Below are 20,944 nucleotides of genomic sequence, written 5' to 3'. Positions count from 1 at the left end.
TATATAGAGGTGTTATCAGTCATTGTACAGGAGGAGGAGGTGAGCTGTGACATCACCTATTGTGAATGGTGGATCCTGTGTTATCTACTGTATATAGAGGTATTATCAGTCATTGTACAGGAGGAGGAGGTGAGCTGTGAGATCACCTATTATGAAGGATGGATCCTGTGTTATCTACTGTATATAGAGGTGCTATCAGTCATTGTACAGGAGGGGGAGGAAGTCTTTTATACATAAAAGGAACAATGAGTCTAATATCAGTCTTTGTAAATATCCTGAAAATTGATTATTATTATTATTTTTTTTTTTAATATAGATGACATGGAAAATGTAAAAAAGCATTGTAAAATGGACAATTAACATAAAAACCTGGTTTTTATAATTGTGTCAAGAAAATATAAACTAAAACTTTAAAAGTAAAACTTTTGGTAAAATGAATAAATTGTATTAAACCTAAAATAGATCAGGGCCTTTTTAAGGGGCAGACGCGGCACAGGGGTTTCCCTTTTGGCTTCCTATGGATTCCTGTGCTCTCTCCCTCTGGACTGTTCCTTGAAGGTGCTCTTAGATGTGACAACACTGGATAATGCCTCTTTGTATTGTGTTTATAGTGACAAATTCATGAGATTCCTTACATTCTTTCCTCGGTCACTAATTGCCACTACCATTGTCAGAGTTAATTAAAACTTAGCCAAGAATTTCCTGTGTTTGGGCAAAGCAAAAACTAAAAACGCAGCTCGACCTTGAACAACACGTTATTTTACTTTTTGCAAAATATGTTGAGCAACTGTGCAAAAAGAAAAACAAAATGTATCTTTTTTTTCCCCTTTTTGTTCATTCACCTCCAAAAGATGATTTCAAAATTCTGGCAACAAGAGATCAGCAGAATTATGAATGCAGCTCTGAAGTATAACACCATGGAAAATCATTGATTCATATCTTGTTTTTGCACCACAGTTTCTTTATAGCACGTCCCACAAAGAACTTAGAGCATATCCTGTAGATTTTCAGCATGCAACTATGCAGTGGATTTGCATGTAGAAAATCAGCTGCTTATTACGCAACGTTGTGCATGAGAATTCCCCAAATCTGCACCTTTTTCTGCAATGAAATCTGCATTTATTATTGCAGATTTGACTGCAGTTTTTCTACTGCTGAATGGTTACTTTCCCAATGGACCTAACATGGTGGAAACAGCAGCTGTTTTACTGGGCCGGAGTCCAGAAAGTCTCTATGAACAAGGCGGACGCTGGTGCCATTAATTCTATTTAATCAAGGTAATGCCGTCTTGTTTTCCTTTCGCTTCCACATAAAGAGACATTGTTTTATAAATTCGTCTGAAGACAGAACGAAGTGGATCTCAATCCGGCTATTTATATAAACTTTTCTCCGAAGGAACGCTCCAGCACTTCCATATTTTGTTAAGCAATTTTCTCCGGCTTTGGAAAAAATACTCTGTGGTATCTGCAAACATCTTTTTACTTAACGCAGGTATAAAAGCTATCCACATCCTGGGCTTTTTGTAATCGTATCTGACAACACTAGGGGGAGTACATGAGCTTACCATAGAGTGCGGGGATCGATCAGAGTGATCGACTCATCCAGATGTCTCACCCATCAGCCTCCAATAATTAAGACAACGCAAAAGTGAAAATTTACCATATTCTTAACTTACAAAATCCAACTAAATGCAACGTACAGCACAAAAAAGAATCCACTAATAAAATACAACCTCCATATTTACAACCTAGTCTTTGTTTTTCAAGATTCAGAACATGTGCAAACGGAAAATTCTCACAGTTTTTCAGTACAAGCCTCGAAAGAAGAAGCTGTCCGTTATAGTTTATGGTCTCGATCCCTAACAGTCTCTATGGATTTGTTGGTCAACGCGTCTTCTTCTTCGGAACTATAGAAATGATTCCTCGAATTATAGGTGAAAAATTGAGATTTCGTATCGGAAGTCACATCGAGAAGGTCGAAAGAATCGCTGGAGAGAAAACTGTCGTCGCTGATGACGCTCGACGGACGACTTGGACTCTTCGCGGGGTCTTTGTTATTTATGACGAGGTCTTCCATGGAGTCTGAAAGCTGTAGAGCTGAGCAGTCCGCGGGAAGGTCCAAGCTGGCAGAGAAGCGTCCATTCTTTTTTAGAATGCCCTTTTTTCTTTTTGAGTGCTTGTCGGCCTTGGCCTTTTCTTCCGGTACTGTTAGATAGGTTTTCTGGATTTCCGTCGGCGTCAACCTCTCCGGGGAAGAAGAATAACCCGATTCCCGCTCGCATGTTTTTTTCAGGATCCCTTTCTTCGGCATGTTGAAAGTGCATTCGGTATTAACTGTCTTGTGCGACTCGTAGGCGGACGCGGTTTGCGTTTCTCCGCTGAGCTCCAAGCGATTCTCAGACAGGTTTTCCGAGAAAGTAGAGTTTAGAAAAGAACTGTCAAAACTGCTCCTTTTCTTCAGGATCCCTTTTGGTTTTTGCCTGGGAACAGTAAGTTCAGGCTCCTGCTGAGAGTGATTAATGTCATTCTCCTTTTTCGACTTCCTCAGACAGACTTCATATTCGTCATCCTCCCATTGCTGGGCTTTGCCGTGTTCTTTCTGAGTCGCTTTGAAGCTCGTCGTGTTCTGACACTCAATGTACCGAGCCAACAGTGGAGACCGACATTCGGGCACCAGGTCACAGTCGCAGACCACCATGTCGTAGCCCCAATTAACCCACCAGTGATTGGCAATGTCTTCAATCGTAGCTCTCCTGCCTGGATTAACCGTCAGCATCCAGTCAATCAGTCCGCAGGCTCCTGTATAGAGAGGACAGTCGTTATTGCCGATTACTTCAATCACAATCTAATTAAACAACCAATATCATAAATGGCGGCAGATATCCCGAAGACATTTTATACAATTCCTTGATTACAAAGTCCTAAATTTCTGAAATACAAGAAAAAACATTAATTGTTCTAATTTAAAGGAAACTCCGGATAAAACATATAGTTTCTTGTCTAGAGAGGGTGGAGCATGACACGTGGATTCTTAACTTCCTGTGTCATGCTCCACCCCTTTAGGTCTTACACTTGAAATTACCTATGTTATTTTAAAGGAGCTGTCCCTTAAAGGTGCACTCTTGAGTTTGAACGCTATCACCAATCCATGGGATAAAGGATAACTTTACTATCGCCGGGGTTCCGATCACCAAGGCAACCTGGGGATTCCGAGAATAGGGTCTCTACAGCAGAGGTGCCAAACTGCATTCCTCGAGGGCCGCCAACAGGTCATGTTTTCAGGATTTCCTTAGCATTCCACAAGGTGCTGGAATCATTCTGTGCAGGTGATTAAATTATCACCTGTGCAATACAAGGAAATCCTGAAAACATGACCTGTTGGCGGCCCTCGAGGAATGCTGTTCGACACCTCTGCTCTACAGAGTCCTATGTGAATGGAATGGTGGTTGATCATGAGTGCTGCCGCTCTTAATGGAAGTGCCAGAGATTGCTGAGAGCAGCACACTTCCATTATAATTATCGTAGCAGTGGTATGCATGATCCACCTCCGCTCTGGTTCTCTCGATCGCTGAGACCCCCAACGATTGGAAAGTTATCCCCCATCCTATGGATAGGGGGTGGCTTTCAAACTTGAAACTACCATTTTAAACCATGCTTATCTTCTGAAAGGAGCAGCAGTGTGCATGATATACCTCCGCACTGGTCCTTGGGATCACCAGAGACCCCCATCAATCGGAAAGCTATCCCCGCATCCTATGACTTTCAAACTTGAGAATACCTCTTTCAACGATTCTTATCTCCTATCCACGGGATAACTGATAAATCTATGATCACTGGAGATCCCCATCCACCTGAGAATATAAGGTCTAAAATCCCCCTGTGAATGGAGCAGTGGTGAGTATGTGTGACCTATAGGCAGTGCACAGGCAATGGTCGCACATGCTCACTACAACACCATTCACATAAGGAATTTTAGGACCCCTATTCTTATGCTTGATAGGGGTTTCCAAAGCTCGGACCCCAGAATTTACACAATTAATACCAATCCTGTAGATAGGTGATACATATATTGTTTATGAAAAAAACCCTCTAAAGATTATCCAAGTGTGGTCCTAATTATGTCATGATCTTGGGACTAGGGTGTGTTTTCTGTCATGTCCTAGGACCCAATCATCAGAGTGATATAATTCCGGGACCTTACAAATCATCATGTTGGTGCCTCTTAGAGGGCTATGTTTTAGGCACTCATGCATCCGTTTGTCACGATTATTAGAGAAGACCTCCTGTGATTAGCTGTAATCTATATATATACACGTCAGCCCCTGACCTTACCCCCGCTGTACTACAGAACGCCACTGACTGTCTGTCTGCAGTCTCTAACATCATGTCCGCTCTCTATCTGAAGCTCAACCTCTCCAAAACTGAACTTCTTCTGCTCCCGCCTTCTACTAACCTCCCTAAATCTGACATTTCCCTCTCCGTGGGTGGCACCATAATAACACCTAGGCAGCAGGCACTCTGTCTGGGTGTCATGTTTGACTCCGATCTCTCCTTCACCTCCCACATACAATCTCTTGCCCGCTCGTGCCGCTTACACCCAAAGAACATCTCTAGAATCCGCCCTTTTCTCACCATGGAGACAACAAAAACTCTCACTGTCGCCCTAATCCACTCCCGCCTGGACTACTGTAACTCTCTTTTAATTGGCCTCCCCCTCACGCGACTTTCCCCTCTCCAGTCTATCCTTAATGCAGCAGCCAGGGTCGTCCATCTGGCTAATCGTTACTCGGACGTGTCCGCTCTTCGCCAGTCGTTACACTGGCTGCCCATTCATTACAGGATACAATTCAAAGTACTTGTTCTCACCCACAAAGCTCTCCACAGTGCGGCACTGCCTTACATCTCCTCCCTCATTTCTCTCTATCGGCCTAGCCGACCGCTGCGCTCTGCAAACGACTTTCGACTAACCTCTGCACTAATCCGTACCTCCCACTCCCGACTCCAAGACTTCTCCCGTGCTGCGCCAATCCTCTGGAATGCTCTACCCCAAGATATTAGGACCATCCACAACTTGCATAGCTTTAGGCGCTCACTCAAAACTCATTTGTTCAGAGCGGCCTATCACGTTCCCTAATCAGTCATTTTATGTTTGTGTGTGTGTGTAGCCCATTCACTATCTCATCTACCCCCCACCCCCTGAAGATGGCTGGACCATCATTGTAAATACATCATTGTAAATACACACCTGTACTTTGTATCTCCCCACCTCATTGTAGATTGTAAGCTCTCACGAGCAGGGTCGTCTTATTTTGCTTTATTGCTGTATTGTTAACATTGTTACCTATGACTGTTGTGTTTGAAACAGTTAAACTGTAAAGCGCTGCGGAATATGTTGGCGCTATATAAATAAAGATTATTATTATTATTATTATTATCTATGTTTCATATTCCTGCAGTGCCTCCACAGGAGACATGGAGTATTACACAGTTTCTATTGAAATCATATAATAAGTGGGCGTGCCAAGTCCTCCAGAGAAACAGAGATGCTCTAAATGGCGCTAAAGAAATACAATTATTATTACGAACCAATCGACCACTTTTTAGACTTAATTCCATATTTTATAACCGTGACGAGAGAACCATAGTGAACGTCTTACACCGACCTGACAGATGAGGAGGCTGTCTGTACAGCCCACTGCCAATCTGTTCTGCCAGAATCTTGTAATTGCTGTCATCAAATGGCATGCTCCCGTAGATCAGAGCATAAAGCAGCACCCCGAGGGCCCAACAATCAACCTGCGGAGGAAAAAAAATCAGATACTGTGGTTGGTACTAGAACAATGTGGATAACTCAATTCTAAAGCCGGAGCCTGATATTACAAGAAAATTAATCGTTATGGTATTATTTGGCAAAGCCGCATAACTCAACGTGACCGTAACGATGCACCGACGCAGCTAGAACTGGTGGACCGTTCGGTCCGTACATCAACATAGTCGTCATGCTTTGCAGCAATGTTGAAAATGAATGCAACAATCAGGTGTTTTATTTCTTCACAGCGCCTCCGCAGGGGGACTGTGGAATTACACTGTCTTTAATGATATCAATCGCCTTTCCTATATTCTTGAGATGCTCTTTGTAGCCACTCGGCTGATACATGATGATCAGTGACCAGAGAACGTGCTGGGATAAGGTGTTATCTGAGCATGCTCAGGTGCTAACCGAATATCTTTGACATGCTCGAATAATATGTTTGAGTCCCCGCGGCTGCATGTCACATGGCATCTTGAGAAAGGAAAGGCATTTACCTCTGGTCCCCGGTATGGCAGACCCTTGACAATCTCCGGAGACGCATACAGCGGGCTGCCACAGTACGTTTCCAAGACCTGGTTCTTGTGATACAGATTTGAGAGTCCAAAATCTGCAAGCTTAAAAACGGGAAAAAAAATGTAAATCCGTTAATTTAAAACTTTAAAAAAATTGGAAAATTTTTACTAAAACCAAAAATGATTTAGAAAAACACAGCGCCAATCCTCTTCACAGGTTGCATTTGGTATTGCAGCTCAATTAAAAATTAAATGGATACAGCTAAGCTGCAATACCACAGACCACCAGTTCAAAGTGTGGCGCTGTTTTTTTTTTTTTTTTTAAAGATGTAACAGACAATGGTAGTATAGGTTAGCAGCAGGAAATGAAGAGTTTATACAACACGAATACTTATGACAATGTCAGAGCGACAATAACAAGACTAAGAGATGGGAGAATACACAAAGGATCCGGATTGTTTCCTTGAAAGAGCAATTCCAGGAATGAGAGTGCATCCTGCGATATGTCGGGAAGGGAACAGATCGCTAAAGACAGAGCCAATTAAACGATTTTTTTTTTAATCCTGTGCTATAGTAAAACACAGACATTCCCGTCATTCTTGTGCGCGGCGATAAACCTGCCGCACCGTCCATAAAAGGCGCGTGCACCAGCAGGATGTTAGTCAGGGGCAGCTTCAGCTTATTTTTAGCCGCCCCATGAATATTTCAGCTATTTCTTCCTGGTTGCGCTTGAGTTTTTTTTTTTTTGGATACGCACTAAATAGGTTCATTTTTTGGCTCCGGGGCGGTTACTTCGTTCCCACAATTTATCACTGCTAATGGAGCACATGCTCGTTAGGCGGCTGGCAGGGAGTCGGATCAGGGTCCATTAGCATTCCCGGCTTCTTATAAGTGATTGTCGCGTCTGGAGGATGGGAGATTGTGTAGTTTTGGCAGAAGTAATGCTTTAGGAGTGTGGGGGAGGTTATAGGGTCTCCTTGGTTCCTACCAGGCCTTAATCCTTTGTGCAGGACTGGATGGAGGTCGGTAGGGACCTGTTATGACCCCAATGGCAGAGGGTCTCAGGAATAATTGCTAAGTCTGCAAACACAGAAAACCAGCTCATAGGGCAGTGGTAACTGGGCTGACCATATATCTAATCCTAGCACCACAAATACCAGCAGCCGGGGAACGTTCCTACGTTGATCCTAGACGTCTCGCGCCAGCCGGAGAACTGACTAACCCTAGAAGGGAAAAGAAAGACCTTTCTTGCCTCCAGAGAAAATACCCCAAAAGTTGGATAGAAGCCCCCAACAAATAATAACGGTGAGGTAAGAGGAAAAGACAAACATAAGAATGAGCTAGGTATTTAGCAAAGAGAGGCCCACTAGCTAAAAGCAGAATATAGAAAGATAACTTATATGGTCAGCGAAAACCCTATCAAAAATATCCACACTGGAAATTCAAGAACCCCCGAACCGTCTAACGGCCCGGGGGGAGAACACCAGCCCCCTAGAGCTTCCAGCAAGGTCAGGTATCACATTTAGTACAAGCTGGACAAAAATGAGAGCAAGCAAATAACCCAAAAAACAAAGAAGCAGGACTTAGCTTAATTTTGCACGAACCAGGACCAGCAGATAGGAGCAAACAGAATGTGTCTGATTACAACGATGCCAGGCACTGGACTAAGGTTCCAGGAGGTTTATATAGCAACACCCCTGAACTAACGACCCAGCTGGGTGCAAACTGAGGGAAGAAAATCCCAGAGTCATATCACTAGTAACCACAAGAGGGAGCCAAAAAGTCTAATTCACAACAGTATCCCCCCCTTAAGGAGGGGTCACCGAACCCTCACCAAGACCACCAGGGCAATCAGGATGAGCAGCGTGAAAGGCACGAACTAAATCGGCCGCATGCACATCAGAGGCAACCACCCAGGAATTATCCTCCTGACCATAGCCCTTCCACTTGACCAAATACTGAAGCCTCCGTCTGGAGAGACGAGAATCCAAGATCTTCTCCACCACGTACTCCAACTCGCCCTCAACCAACACCGGAGCAGGAGGCTCAGCAGAAGGAACCACAGGCACAATGTAGCGTCGTAACAAAGACCTATGGAACACGTTGTGAATGGCAAACGAAACCGGAAGATCCAAGCGAAAGGACACTGGATTAAGGATTTCCAATATCTTGTAAGGACCGATGAAGCGAGGCTTAAATTTAGGAGAGGAGACCTTCATAGGAACAAATCGAGAAGACAGCCACACCAAATCCCCAACACGAAGTCGGGGACCCACACCGCGGCGGCGGTTGGCAAAACGCTGAGCCTTCTCCTGTGACAACTTCAAGTTGTCCACCACATGATTCCAGATCTGCTGCAACCTATCCACCACAGAATCTACTCCAGGACAGTCAGAAGGCTCCACATGTCCCGAGGAAAAACGAGGATGGAAACCAGAGTTGCAGAAAAATGGCGAAACCAAAGTAGCGGAACTAGCCCGATTATTAAGGGCAAACTCAGCCAACGGCAAGAAGGTCACCCAATCATCCTGATCTGCAGAAACAAAACACCTCAAGTAAGCCTCCAGAGTCTGATTAGTTCGCTCAGTTTGTCCATTAGTCTGAGGATGAAAGGCAGACGAGAACGACAAATCAATGCCCATCCTAGCACAAAAGGATCGCCAGAACCTGGAAACAAACTGGGATCCTCTGTCAGACACAATATTCTCAGGAATGCCGTGTAAACGAACCACATTCTGAAGGAACACAGGAACCAGATCGGAAGAGGAAGGCAGCTTAGGCAAAGGCACCAAATGGACCATTTTTGAAAAGCGATCACATACCACCCAGATGACAGACATACCCTGAGACACCGGGAGATCAGAAATGAAATCCATGGAAATGTGTGTCCAAGGCCTCTTCGGGACAGGCAAGGGCAAGAGCAACCCGCTGGCACGAGAACAGCAAGGCTTAGCTCGAGCACAAGTCCCACAGGACTGCACAAATGACCGTACATCCCGTGACAAGGAAGGCCACCAAAATGACCTAGCCACCAGATCTCTGGTGCCAAAAATTCCCGGATGACCTGCCAACACCGAGGAATGAACCTCGGAAATGACTCTGCTGGTCCACTTTTCAGGAACAAACAGTCTGTCAGGTGGACAAGAGTCAGGTCTACCAGCCTGAAATCTCTGCAACACACGTCGCAAATCAGGAGAAATGGCTGACAAGATAACTCCCTCTTTAAGAATACCAACAGGTTCTGTGACTCCAGGAGAGTCAGGCACAAAGCTCCTTGAAAGAGCATCAGCTTTCACATTCTTTGAACCTGGTAAATACGAGACCACAAAGTCAAAACGGGAGAAAAACAATGACCAGCGGGCCTGTCTAGGATTCAGGCGTTTAGCAGACTCGAGATACATCAAATTTTTGTGATCAGTCAAGACCACCACACGATGCTTAGCACCCTCGAGCCAATGACGCCACTCCTCAAATGCCCACTTCATGGCCAGTAACTCCCGATTGCCAACATCATAATTCCGCTCAGCAGGCGAAAACTTCCTAGAGAAGAAAGCACATGGTGTCATTACCGAGCAACCAGGGCCTCTCTGTGACAAAACGGCCCCTGCCCCAATCTCAGAAGCATCCACCTCGACCTGAAAGGGAAGTGAGACATCAGGCTGGCACAAAACAGGCGCCGAAGTAAACCGGCGCTTCAACTCCTGGAACGCCTCCACGGCTGCAGGAGCCCAGTTAGCAACATCAGAACCTTTCTTGGTCATATCCGTCAAAGGTTTAACAACGCTAGAAAAATTAGCGATAAAGCGACGGTAGAAGTTAGCAAAACCCAAGAACTTCTGAAGACTCTTAACTGGGAATTAGCCCCCTAGAGCTTCCAGCAAGGTCAGGAATCACATTTAGTACAAGCTGGACAAAAATGAGAGCAAGCAAATAACCCAAAAAAACAAAGAAGCAGGACTTAGCTTAATTTTGCACGAACCAGGACCAGCAGATAGGAGCAAACAGAATGTGTCTGATTACAACGATGCCAGGCACTGGACTAAGGTTCCAGGAGGTTTATATAGCAACACCCCTGAACTAACGACCCAGCTGGGTGCAAACTGAGGGAAGAAAATCCCAGAGTCATATCACTAGTAACCACAAGAGGGAGCCAAAAAGTCTAATTCACAACAGGGACCCCCCCATCACATCTCGGGGGTCGCACACTTTACCTGACTCGCATATTAAAAAAAATGGATGCACATGCAGAGAAGTGGGTTGTGGAAGCCCCTAAAACACATGCCCCCCACTATAATCCACTTCTGTTTATACATACGTACTACCGACGACGCAGCTGTCTAGGGGCCCCTGGAGAGAGGGGGCCCTTCAGTAGTTATTAAAGGGTTAGTCCCCTTATTAAACATTTTAAGTGGAGGGACCCCGAGAGCCTCTGAAATGCCTCGTTGGAATGGAACAGTGGGGGCACAATCACAACACTGCACCATTTATTCCGCATGGTGGCACCCGAAAAAGTTGAGCGGTGTATTTGGCCATCTCTGGCAATGATGGGCTGAGGTGCACATGAACGGCCACCGCTCCATTCCAAAAAGGCGTTTCAGAGCCCCGTTGTTGGGATCGGTGGGATCCTACCTGTCGGACCCCCAACTATCCTTTGGATGGGAAGAGATTCCCACCACCATGGTGCAGCATCCACTTGATTACTCCAAATTTTGCCACCCAGGACGGAAGGACCTGGCGTGTTTTTTTTTTCCCCTTATGACCATAACACCAAATCTCTACCCCACAAAAATTCAAGTAGGAGTGCTGTAACTCATCACTTGTAGGTAGAGATGAGCAAAAAGATTCGTACTACCCCGGTCCGGCGTCCCCTTTTGTACTCTGAGCCAACTGTGCCTGGCCAGAGCAAATTTCCTCGCCCAGTACTCGAATCCTGGGTGTCTTTTTCGATTACTAGACACCAGTGATGTCGTGTTACGACGTTGCATGAGGCTTAGTGACAAGATCTAACATGCCACCATGATGTCGTGGGGCCTAGTAAGGGCAAACGAGACCCAAGACACTGGCATTTGAGAGCAGGACAAGGAGGTTTCCACAGCTCAAGTCCAGTTGGCCGAGTACAAAAGTGGACGCCGGACCAGGGTAGTATGAATCTTTTTGCTCATCTGTACCTATAAGTTGGGAGAAACCATACTCCTACCTGCATTATTCTGAAAACGTGGGGTAGAGAACTAGTGTAATGGTCATAAGGGGGGAAAAAAAACACACCAGGCCCTTCTGTCCTGGGTGGCAAAATTTGGCACCACAATGGGGACCAATTTTGATGTTTGCTATGCCATCATCAATGCTACAAAGAGCACCGACCCTCCCAAAAAAGTCTCCGGTTAATGACTCATCTCCAAGTGACTACACCTATCTGTGCGTAGGAAAGCTGGGTGACCATCGATCAGATCAGTGCCGACTGGGAAGTTTCCGATTAAACACAATTCGACGTCATGGTTCTCGTGGATTTAGTTTTTCAAAAATGTTTTCTATTTCCCGTTCTTACCTTTACATTCAGGTTTTCATCCAGGAGGATGTTCTCCAGCTTGATGTCTCTGTGCACAATTCCATTCTGAAAATAATGATATAAAAAACAGAATTAGTGAAAAATTTCACCTACAGATAGTTTTCATCAGGTGATCGGTGCTGAATTAAAAAATATTTTCTGTACTATTAGCGAGTCAATTTATTCCAGAAACAACGCCATACTTGTCCACGGATTGTCTCCGGTACAGCAGTTCAGTTCTTGAGCTGAAATACCACAGACAACCTGTGCACAGGGGTGGCGCTGTTTTGGAAAAAATCAGCCATGATTTTCTAATAAAAAAAAAAAAAAGCCTTTAAATGTCTGTAAGTGTAAAATGTGCTCGGGAAAAAACTCACACCAGAAACGAGTGAATTAAATGAAACCGACTGATTGCTGAGACCTATAGCGAACTGGAAAGTGGGACTCTACAGTGAATGGAACAACGGTCATGTATTGTCTATGGGACTCAGTCCTATAGAAGGGGTGGAGCGGGGTTCACATGCGCTGCCAATGCTCCATTCCAATGAGGGACTCCAGAGTGACAGTGACCCCTTGTCACTCCCATAGACAATGAATAACCTTTAGAGCCCCATTCTTGGGATCATTGTTGTCCCAAAATAAAAAAAAATCGATCACTGGTGAGCATAAGCGGCCATCATTCTAATAGGGTCTCCCGAGCCCTATGCTGGAGGTAGTGACCTTCTGTCAGTCCCATAAACAATTGATTTCAGAGCTGCATTCTTGGTATTGGTGAGAGTGATTAAAAACTGGGGTTCCCGCTTGTTTCCCCAGGATTGTCTGCGTTCCTGCTCTGGGCGCCTGTCTCCGCCGCTATGGTTTCGATGATCTGAACCCAACTCCCTTTCGATCGGCCAAGGGTGAGGAAGTGATTCTTCATCAGTCCCACAATGAAGGAACAGGGCAGTGGTGATCACTCCTTGCTCTTTGGATATTGTGAATGACTCTGTCACTCCCATAGACAATGAATAAGCTTCGGAGCTGCAATCTTAGGTTCGTTGTCAATGCTTATGGTGAGGGTGCGCATGCGCAACCATCACTCCATTTTAACAAGGTCTCCAGAGCCCTGTACTTGGGGGTCGGTGTGAGTGACTCTCTATCACTCCCGTAGTAAATGAATTTCACAGCCACATTCTTCAGATCTGTGGAGATAACTCTCCTTCAGTCCCACAGTCAATGAATGGTGCTGTGGTGTGCGTGCGCAACCATCACTTCGTTCATAGGATATCCAGAGTCTTGTTCTGTTGATAGGTGCGAGGGTCTCTCTGTCACTCCCATAGACAATGAATAGACGTCAGAGCCATGTTTATGAGATCAGAGAGAGTGACAGTCCCACAGTGAATGAATGAAGCGGTGGTGAACATAACTGAGCGGTGGTTCACATGCGCGACCATAACTCCATTCAAATGGGGTTTTGTTGTGAATTTGGATTCTGGGCTCCCCCGGTGGCCGCTTGTGGAATTGGACTTGTCATCCTCTTTCCTGTTTCACCTGATTCCATCAGTAGTGGGTGTCGCTATTTAAGCTCATTTCTCTGGTGGTTTCTTGCCGGTCAACAATGTTATCTGATGCCTCTCAGTGCTTGTTCCTGCTTCTAGACAACTACTGATAAGTTGGACTTTTGTCCATGTTTTGTTTTGCCTATTTGTTCCAGTTCGCAGCTGAAGTTTTGTTACTGTGTCTGGAAAGCTCTCGTCGATCAGGGATTGCTACTCTGGCGTTATGAGTTAATGCCAGAGTTTAAGGTAATCTCTGGATGGTGTTTTGTTAGTATTTTTCTGCTGACCATGAAAGTATACTATCTGTCTTCTGCTATCTAGTAAGCGGACCTCAAATTTGCTAAGACTATTTTCCTGCTGCGTTTGTTGTTTCATCTGAACTCACCGTCATTATATGTGGGGGGCTACTGTCTTCTTTGGAATATTTCTCTAGAGGTGAGCCAGGTCTTATATTTCCCTCTGCTAGCTATTTAGGTCTTAGGCCAGAGCTGGGCATCTAGCTATAAATAGGAAATGCTACCTGGCTATTTCTAGTTGCGCGGCAGGCTTAGTTCATGGTCAGTATAGTTCCATCTTCCGAGAGCTTGTCCCTCTATAGGCTTGCTATGATCTCTGCCTGCAGAGATCATGACAGTTTGACCGGCCCACTAAAGTGTTAAAGACCCAGGTTGAGAAAGGAGAGTTATAAGAAGTCTGCTGGAATTTTTTTTTTTTTTTCCTCCAGTCTGCCTTGCTGCAGTCTTTTTTCTCTCTCTCCTCCTAATCTCTGTATGCTCTGTGTGCACCTGACAATAATGGATCTCCAGAGTGTAACTGCGGGTTTGAATAATCTCATCACGAAAGTACAAAATTTACAAGATTTTGTAGTACATGCTCCGGTATCTGAGCCGAGAATTCCTTTGCCGGAGTTCTTCACAGGGAATAGAGCTAGCTTCCAGAATTTCCGAAATAATTGTAAGCTTTATTTGTCCCTGAAGTCTCGTTCAGCTGGAGACCCTGCTCAGCAGGTTAGGATTGTGATTTCCTTGCTCAGGGGTGACCCTCAAGATTGGGCCTTCTCATTGCCAGCAGGGGATCCTGCGTTACGCGATGTGGATGCGTTTTTTCTGGCCTTGGGCTTGCTTTATGAGGAACCTCATTTGGAACTTCAGGCAGAAAAAACTTTGATGGCACTATCTCAGGGGCAAGACGAAGCTGAAGTTTTCTGCCAAAAATTCCGTAAATGGTCTGTGCTTACTCAGTGGAATGAGTGCGCCTTGGCGGCAACTTTCAGAGAAGGTCTCTCTGATGCCGTTAAGGATGTTATGGTGGGGTTCCCTTTGCCTGCAGGTCTGAATGAGTCCATGACAATGGCTATTCAGATTGATAGGCGTCTGCGGGAGCGCAAACCGATGCACCATCTGGCGGTGTCTATGGAAAAGACGCCAGAAAGTATGCAGTGTGATAGAATTCTGTCCAGGAGTGAGCGACAGAATTTTAGACGGAAGAATGGATTGTGTTTCTATTGTGGGGATTCTACTCATGTTATATCGGCATGCTCTAGGCGTACAAAGAAGCTTGATAAGTCTGTTTCCATTGGCACCATTCAGTCTAAGTTTATTTTGTCTGTAACCCTGATTTGCTCTTTGTCATCCATTGCCACGGACGCCTATATTGACTCTGGCGCCGCTCTGAGTCTTATGGATTGGTCCTTTGCCAATCGTTGTGGTTTTGATTTAGAGCCTTTGGAGACTCTTATTCCTCTGAAGGGGATTGACTCCACCCCATTGGCTAATAATAAACCACAATACTGGACACAAGTAACCATGCGTATCAATCCGGATCACCAGGAGATTATTCGTTTCCTGGTGCTGTATAATTTACATGACGATTTGGTACTGGGATTGCCATGGTTGCAGTCTCACAACCCAGTCTTGGACTGGAGAGCTATGTCTGTGTTGAGCTGGGGATGTAAGGGTATTCATGGGGACGTACCTTTGGTTTCTATTTCGTCGTCCATTCCCTCTGAAGTCCCTGAGTTCCTCTCTGATTATCAAGACGTCTTTGACGAACCCAAGCTTGGGTCGTTACCTCCGCACCGTGAGTGCGATTGTGCCATAGATTTGATACCGGGTTGTAAATATCCAAAGGGTCGTTTGTTTAATTTGTCTGTGCCGGAACATGCTGCTATGCGGGAATATATAAAGGAGTCTTTGGAAAAGGGACATATTCGTCCATCTTCTTCTCCCTTGGGAGCTGGGTTTTTCTTTGTCTCAAAAAAAGACGGCTCTTTGAGACCATGTATTGATTATCGGCTTCTGAATAAGATCACTGTTAAGTATCAATACCCATTGCCATTGCTTACTGATTTGTTTGCTCGTATAGAGGGTGCTAAGTGGTTCTCTAAAATTGATCTTCGTGGGGCGTATAATTTGGTGCGGATCAGGCAGGGGGATGAGTGGAAGACCGCATTTAATACGCCCGAGGGCCACTTTGAGTATTTGGTCATGCCTTTTGGTCTTTCTAATGCCCCTTCAGTTTTCCAGTCTTTTATGCATGATATTTTCCGCGATTTTCTGGATAAATTTATGATAATATATCTGGATGATATTCTGATTTTTTCTGATGACTGGGACTCTCATGTCCAGCAGGTCAGGAGAGTTTTTCAGGTTCTGCGGTCTAATTCTTTATGTGTGAAGGGGTCTAAGTGCGTTTTTGGGGTCCAGAAAATTTCCTTTTTGGGGTATATTTTTTCTCCCTCTTCCATTGAGATGGATCCCGTCAAGGTGCAAGCTATTTGTGACTGGACTCAGCCCTCCTCTCTTAAGGGTCTTCAGAGATTTTTGGGCTTTGCCAACTTTTACCGCCGATTTATTGCTGGTTTTTCGGATGTCGTTAAACCACTGACTGATTTGACCAGACAAGGCGCTGATGTTGCTAATTGGTCCCCTCATGCTGTAGAGGCCTTTCAGGAGCTTAAGCGCCGTTTTGCCTCTGCCCCTGTGTTGCGTCAGCCTGATGTGAATCTGCCTTTTCAGGTTGAGGTTGACGCTTCGGAGATCGGAGCTGGGGCAGTGTTGTCGCAGAAAGGTTCCGACTGCTCCGTCATTAGGCCTTGTGCCTTCTTTTCTCGCAAATTTTCGCCCGCAGAGCGGAATTATGATGTTGGGAATCGGGAGCTTTTGGCCATGAAGTGGGCGTTTGAGGAGTGGCGCCATTGGCTCGAGGGGGCTAGGCATCAGGTGGTGGTATTGACTGACCACAAAAATTTGATTTATCTTGAGACTGCCAGACGCCTGAATCCTAGACAGGCGCGCTGGTCTTTATTTTTTTTCTCGCTTTAATTTTGTGGTGTCATACCTACCGGGTTCTAAGAATGTTAAGGCAGATGCCCTTTCTAGGAGTTTTGACCCGGACTCTCCTGGTAATTCTGAACCCACAGGTATCCTTAGGGAGGGAGTAATTTTGTCGGCCGTTTCTCCTGATCTGCGGCGGTCCTTGCAAGAGTTTCAGGCGGATAGACCGGATCGTTGTCCGCCTGATAGACTGTTTGTTCCGGATGATTGGACCAGCAGAGTCATCTCTGAGGTACATTCTTCTGCATTGGCAGGTCATCCCGGAATTTTTGGTACCAGGGATTTGGTGGCAAGATCCTTCTGGTGGCCTTCTCTGTCACGAGATGTGCGAGTCTTTGTGCAGTCATGTGACGTTTGTGCTCGGGCCAAGTCTTGTAGTTCTCGGGCTAGCGGACTGCTGTTGCCCTTGCCTATTCCTAAGAGGCCTTGGACACACATCTCGATGGATTTTATTTCAGATCTGCCTGTTTCCCAGAAGATGTCTGTCATCTGGGTGGTCTGTGACCGTTTCTCTAAAATGGTCCATTTGGTTCCTCTGCCCAAGTTGCCTTCTTCTTCTGAGTTGGTTCCTCTGTTTTTTCAGAATGTTGTCCGATTGCACGGTATTCCTGAGAATATTGTTTCTGACAGAGGTACCCAATTTGTGTCTAGATTTTGGCGGGCATTCTGTGCTAGGATGGGCATAGATTTGTCTTTTTCATCTGCTTTTCACCCTCAGACTAATGGCCAGACCGAGCGGACTAATCAGACCCTTGAGACATATCTGAGGTGTTTTGTCTCTGCTGACCAGGATGATTGGGTTGCTTTTTTGCCATTGGCAGAGTTCGCCCTCAATAATCGGGCCAGTTCTTCCACCTTGGTGTCCCCGTTTTTATGTAATTCGGGGTTTCACCCTCGATTTTCCTCCGGTCAGGTGGAATCCTCGGATTGTCCTGGAGTGGATGCGGTGGTGGAGAGATTGCATCACATCTGGGGGCAGGTTATGGACAATTTGAAGTTGTCACAGGAGAAGACTCAGCGTTTTGCCAACCGTCATCGTCGTGTTGGTTCTCGGCTTTGTGTTGGAGATTTAGTGTGGTTGTCTTCTCGTTTTGTCCCTATGAGGGTCTCTTCTCCTAAGTTTAAACCTCGGTTCATCGGCCCTTATAGAATATTGGAGATTCTTAATCCTGTTTCTTTCCGTTTGGACCTCCCTGCGTCCTTTTCCATTCATAACGTTTTTCATCGGTCGTTATTGCGCAGGTATGAGGTACCTGTTGTACCTTCTCTTGAGCCTCCTGCTCCGGTGTTGGTTGAGGGTGAGTTGGAGTACGTTGTGGAGAAAATTTTGGACTCTCGTGTTTCCAGACGGAAACTCCAGTATCTGGTCAACTGGAAGGGTTACGGCCAGGAGGATAATTCTTGGGTCAATGCATCTGATGTTCATGCTTCTGATCTTGTTCGTGCCTTCCATAGGGCTCATCCTGGTCGCCCTGGTGGATCTGGTGAGGGTTCGGTGCCCCCTCCTTGAGGGGGGGGTACTGTTGTGAATTTGGATTCTGGGCTCCCCCGGTGGCCGCTTGTGGAATTGGACTTGTCATCCTCTTTCCTGTTTCACCTGATTCCATCAGTAGTGGGTGTCGCTATTTAAGCTCATTTCTCTGGTGGTTTCTTGCCGGTCAACAATGTTATCTGATGCCTCTCAGTGCTTGTTCCTGCTTCTAGACAACTACTGATAAGTTGGACTTTTGTCCATGTTTTGTTTTGCCTATTTGTTCCAGTTCGCAGCTGAAGTTTTGTTACTGTGTCTGGAAAGCTCTCGTCGATCAGGGATTGCTACTCTGGCGTTATGAGTTAATGCCAGAGTTTAAGGTAATCTCTGGATGGTGTTTTGTTAGTATTTTTCTGCTGACCATGAAAGTATACTATCTGTCTTCTGCTATCTAGTAAGCGGACCTCAAATTTGCTAAGACTATTTTCCTGCTGCGTTTGTTGTTTCATCTGAACTCACCGTCATTATATGTGGGGGGCTACTGTCTTCTTTGGAATATTTCTCTAGAGGTGAGCCAGGTCTTATATTTCCCTCTGCTAGCTATTTAGGTCTTAGGCCAGAGCTGGGCATCTAGCTATAAATAGGAAATGCTACCTGGCTATTTCTAGTTGCGCGGCAGGCTTAGTTCATGGTCAGTATAGTTCCATCTTCCGAGAGCTTGTCCCTCTATAGGCTTGCTATGATCTCTGCCTGCAGAGATCATGACAGGGTTTCCAGAGCCCTGTTTTTAGGATAAAGGAAATGACCCTCCACTATTCCCATAGACAATGAATGGACGTCAGGTCCATGTTCTTGGGATCGGAGAGTGTGACAGTCCCAAAGCGGTGGTGCACATAACTGAGCGGTGGTGCACATGCGCGATCATAACTCCATTAAAATGGGGTTACCAGAGCCCTGTTCTCAGGATAAAGGAAATCAATCTTCCCGTAGACAAGTGCAGTGCCCCAGAGTCCTGGTCGTTGCAGTACTGTGGCTCCGCCGCTATGGGGAGCTATGGTACGTCTGATGGCACTGAAGGAGTTCATCTGACCAGGTATCACAGACACCAATACATTTCACAGTCGGGCCTCCAGGGAGAGCTAAGGGTTCTATTCACTAGGCCACTCCTCACATACTGGTATAACTGGGGGTCAGGCAGGAAGTTATAGAGAGAAAGCTACTGGAAATCGAACAGGCAACACCTTGTGGCAGAGGGTGTTGCGGGGAGAGACCAGAAGGGTCCCTGTCAGGGGTGGGATCCTGACAGAGGCCTGGCAACCTGAGAGAACGTAACGGGACCGTGCCTGCACAGTACAGCGGCGGTGCCCTAAGAAAGGACAAGAAGCGAGATAGATTGTGCTGAGTGAGAAACGAGATCGAAGCAACAAGGAGAATACCAGTAGGGGTCGTGCTGTAAGACCGAGGCAACACCCTACTGAGGCGCACAACCGGTGGCCGGAACGCCGAGGAAGTATTTATACATCTAGCTTCAAGCAATACTTCAAACCTACGGCAGGACAGTCAGTCATAGGCGGGCTGTCTCACACCAATCACCTAAGAAGACATAGGGGGCAACCTGTGGAGAGGGGCGACTCTAGGGTCCCGGAAGAGCTCCGAGCCTACCCGTCATACGGGTGCCGTCCTAATCATAACATCGGGAGGGACGGAGGATTAGCAGAACATCATCTAATCAAGTTGTGAGGGAACTTAAGAAACAGACACAACAGTTGTGGGGACTTTCCGTAAGCACAGCAGGGAAGGACCACAACACTTAGCGCTAGCAGGAAGGCACAGATTTCCACCTGCAAAGAGAACTCTAGAGGTGCCATCGGACCGGCCGGACTTGCGCAGCCTGGTTAACCGTATTCCGGATTGAGGACCCTGATTCATCAGTAAAGAGGTAAAGAGACTGCAACCTGGCGTCCTCGTTATTTACTGCACCGCACCACCACCATTCACAACCACCTTCACATTGCACGCCCCCGCGCAGGCAGGGCCACGGACCGGGTCTAGCCACCGTGACAACCCCAGACCAGAGACTCAGAGGCCCGGTACCGGGTACCCCTCGGCCCTGCGGCGGTGCGGGGCGCTGCAGAATTTTGGCGTCACGAACAGGATCTACTTAAGCCTGAAGAATCAGGTCATGTGTGCCTTGGAACTGTGATTTATCGTGCTTGGACTGTACTTTATTGAGAGAACTGTGTGCTGCCATTACTACAAGGATTACCGCCAAAACCGCCTCCACTGCAGCGCTGAGGAGAGGCGCAGGAGAAGAAGAAGGGCGTGGAAGTGGGCGTAAACAAGCTGAAGAGCGCGAAAGACAATGGCCGCCCAGTCTAAGTATTTCTGCCCCTTGAGGACGTGTCTGTCAGCAGCCGAGATCCGCCTCCTCATCCTCAATGGAGGGCGGAGACAGAGAAAACGAAACCGCCCACGAAGGAGAGAGCGGGAAAAGGACCAGGAAGAAGGAGCGAGCAACATGGAGGACGCCATGGCCAGCCGCCCGGAGCCGGAGCGTGGGGTCGGAGCCGAGGACTCCCCCAGCTACCCGGAGAGGCACCGCAGCCAGACCTCCACAGTTGACGCTGACCTCCTGCAGACCGGAGCGGACGAGCTGATCCACCAACCCCGGCGGATGCAGCTGAGCACTGAGGCCGGGTGGAAGAAGACCATCATCGGGAGCCTCGCCAGGC

The 20,944-nt window shown here is 46.4% G+C and overlaps 1 protein-coding gene across 1 annotated transcript in view; it reads right to left on the bottom strand.

Moving 5' to 3' along the window:
* Positions 1–377: 377 nt before the first annotated feature.
* The window catches only part of LOC143787546 (NUAK family SNF1-like kinase 1), a 46,253-nt gene continuing 25,686 nt past the window's right edge, over positions 378–20,944 (bottom strand). The window contains exons 4-7 of the mRNA XM_077276386.1: positions 11,869–11,934; positions 6,306–6,425; positions 5,663–5,795; positions 378–2,798 (exon numbers count right to left, since the gene is read on the bottom strand). Coding sequence (XP_077132501.1) covers positions 1,837–2,798; positions 5,663–5,795; positions 6,306–6,425; positions 11,869–11,934 — 1,281 coding nt within the window. The 3' untranslated portion in view covers positions 378–1,836. The remainder of the gene's footprint in view (positions 2,799–5,662; positions 5,796–6,305; positions 6,426–11,868; positions 11,935–20,944) is intronic.

The sequence above is a fragment of the Ranitomeya variabilis genome, chromosome 8 (genome assembly GCF_051348905.1).
Source record: "Ranitomeya variabilis isolate aRanVar5 chromosome 8, aRanVar5.hap1, whole genome shotgun sequence".
In the NCBI taxonomy this organism is placed as follows: Eukaryota; Metazoa; Chordata; class Amphibia; order Anura; family Dendrobatidae; genus Ranitomeya; species Ranitomeya variabilis.
Note: the sequence above shows the minus strand (reverse complement) of the source record. Positions and strands in the feature narration are given on the sequence as shown.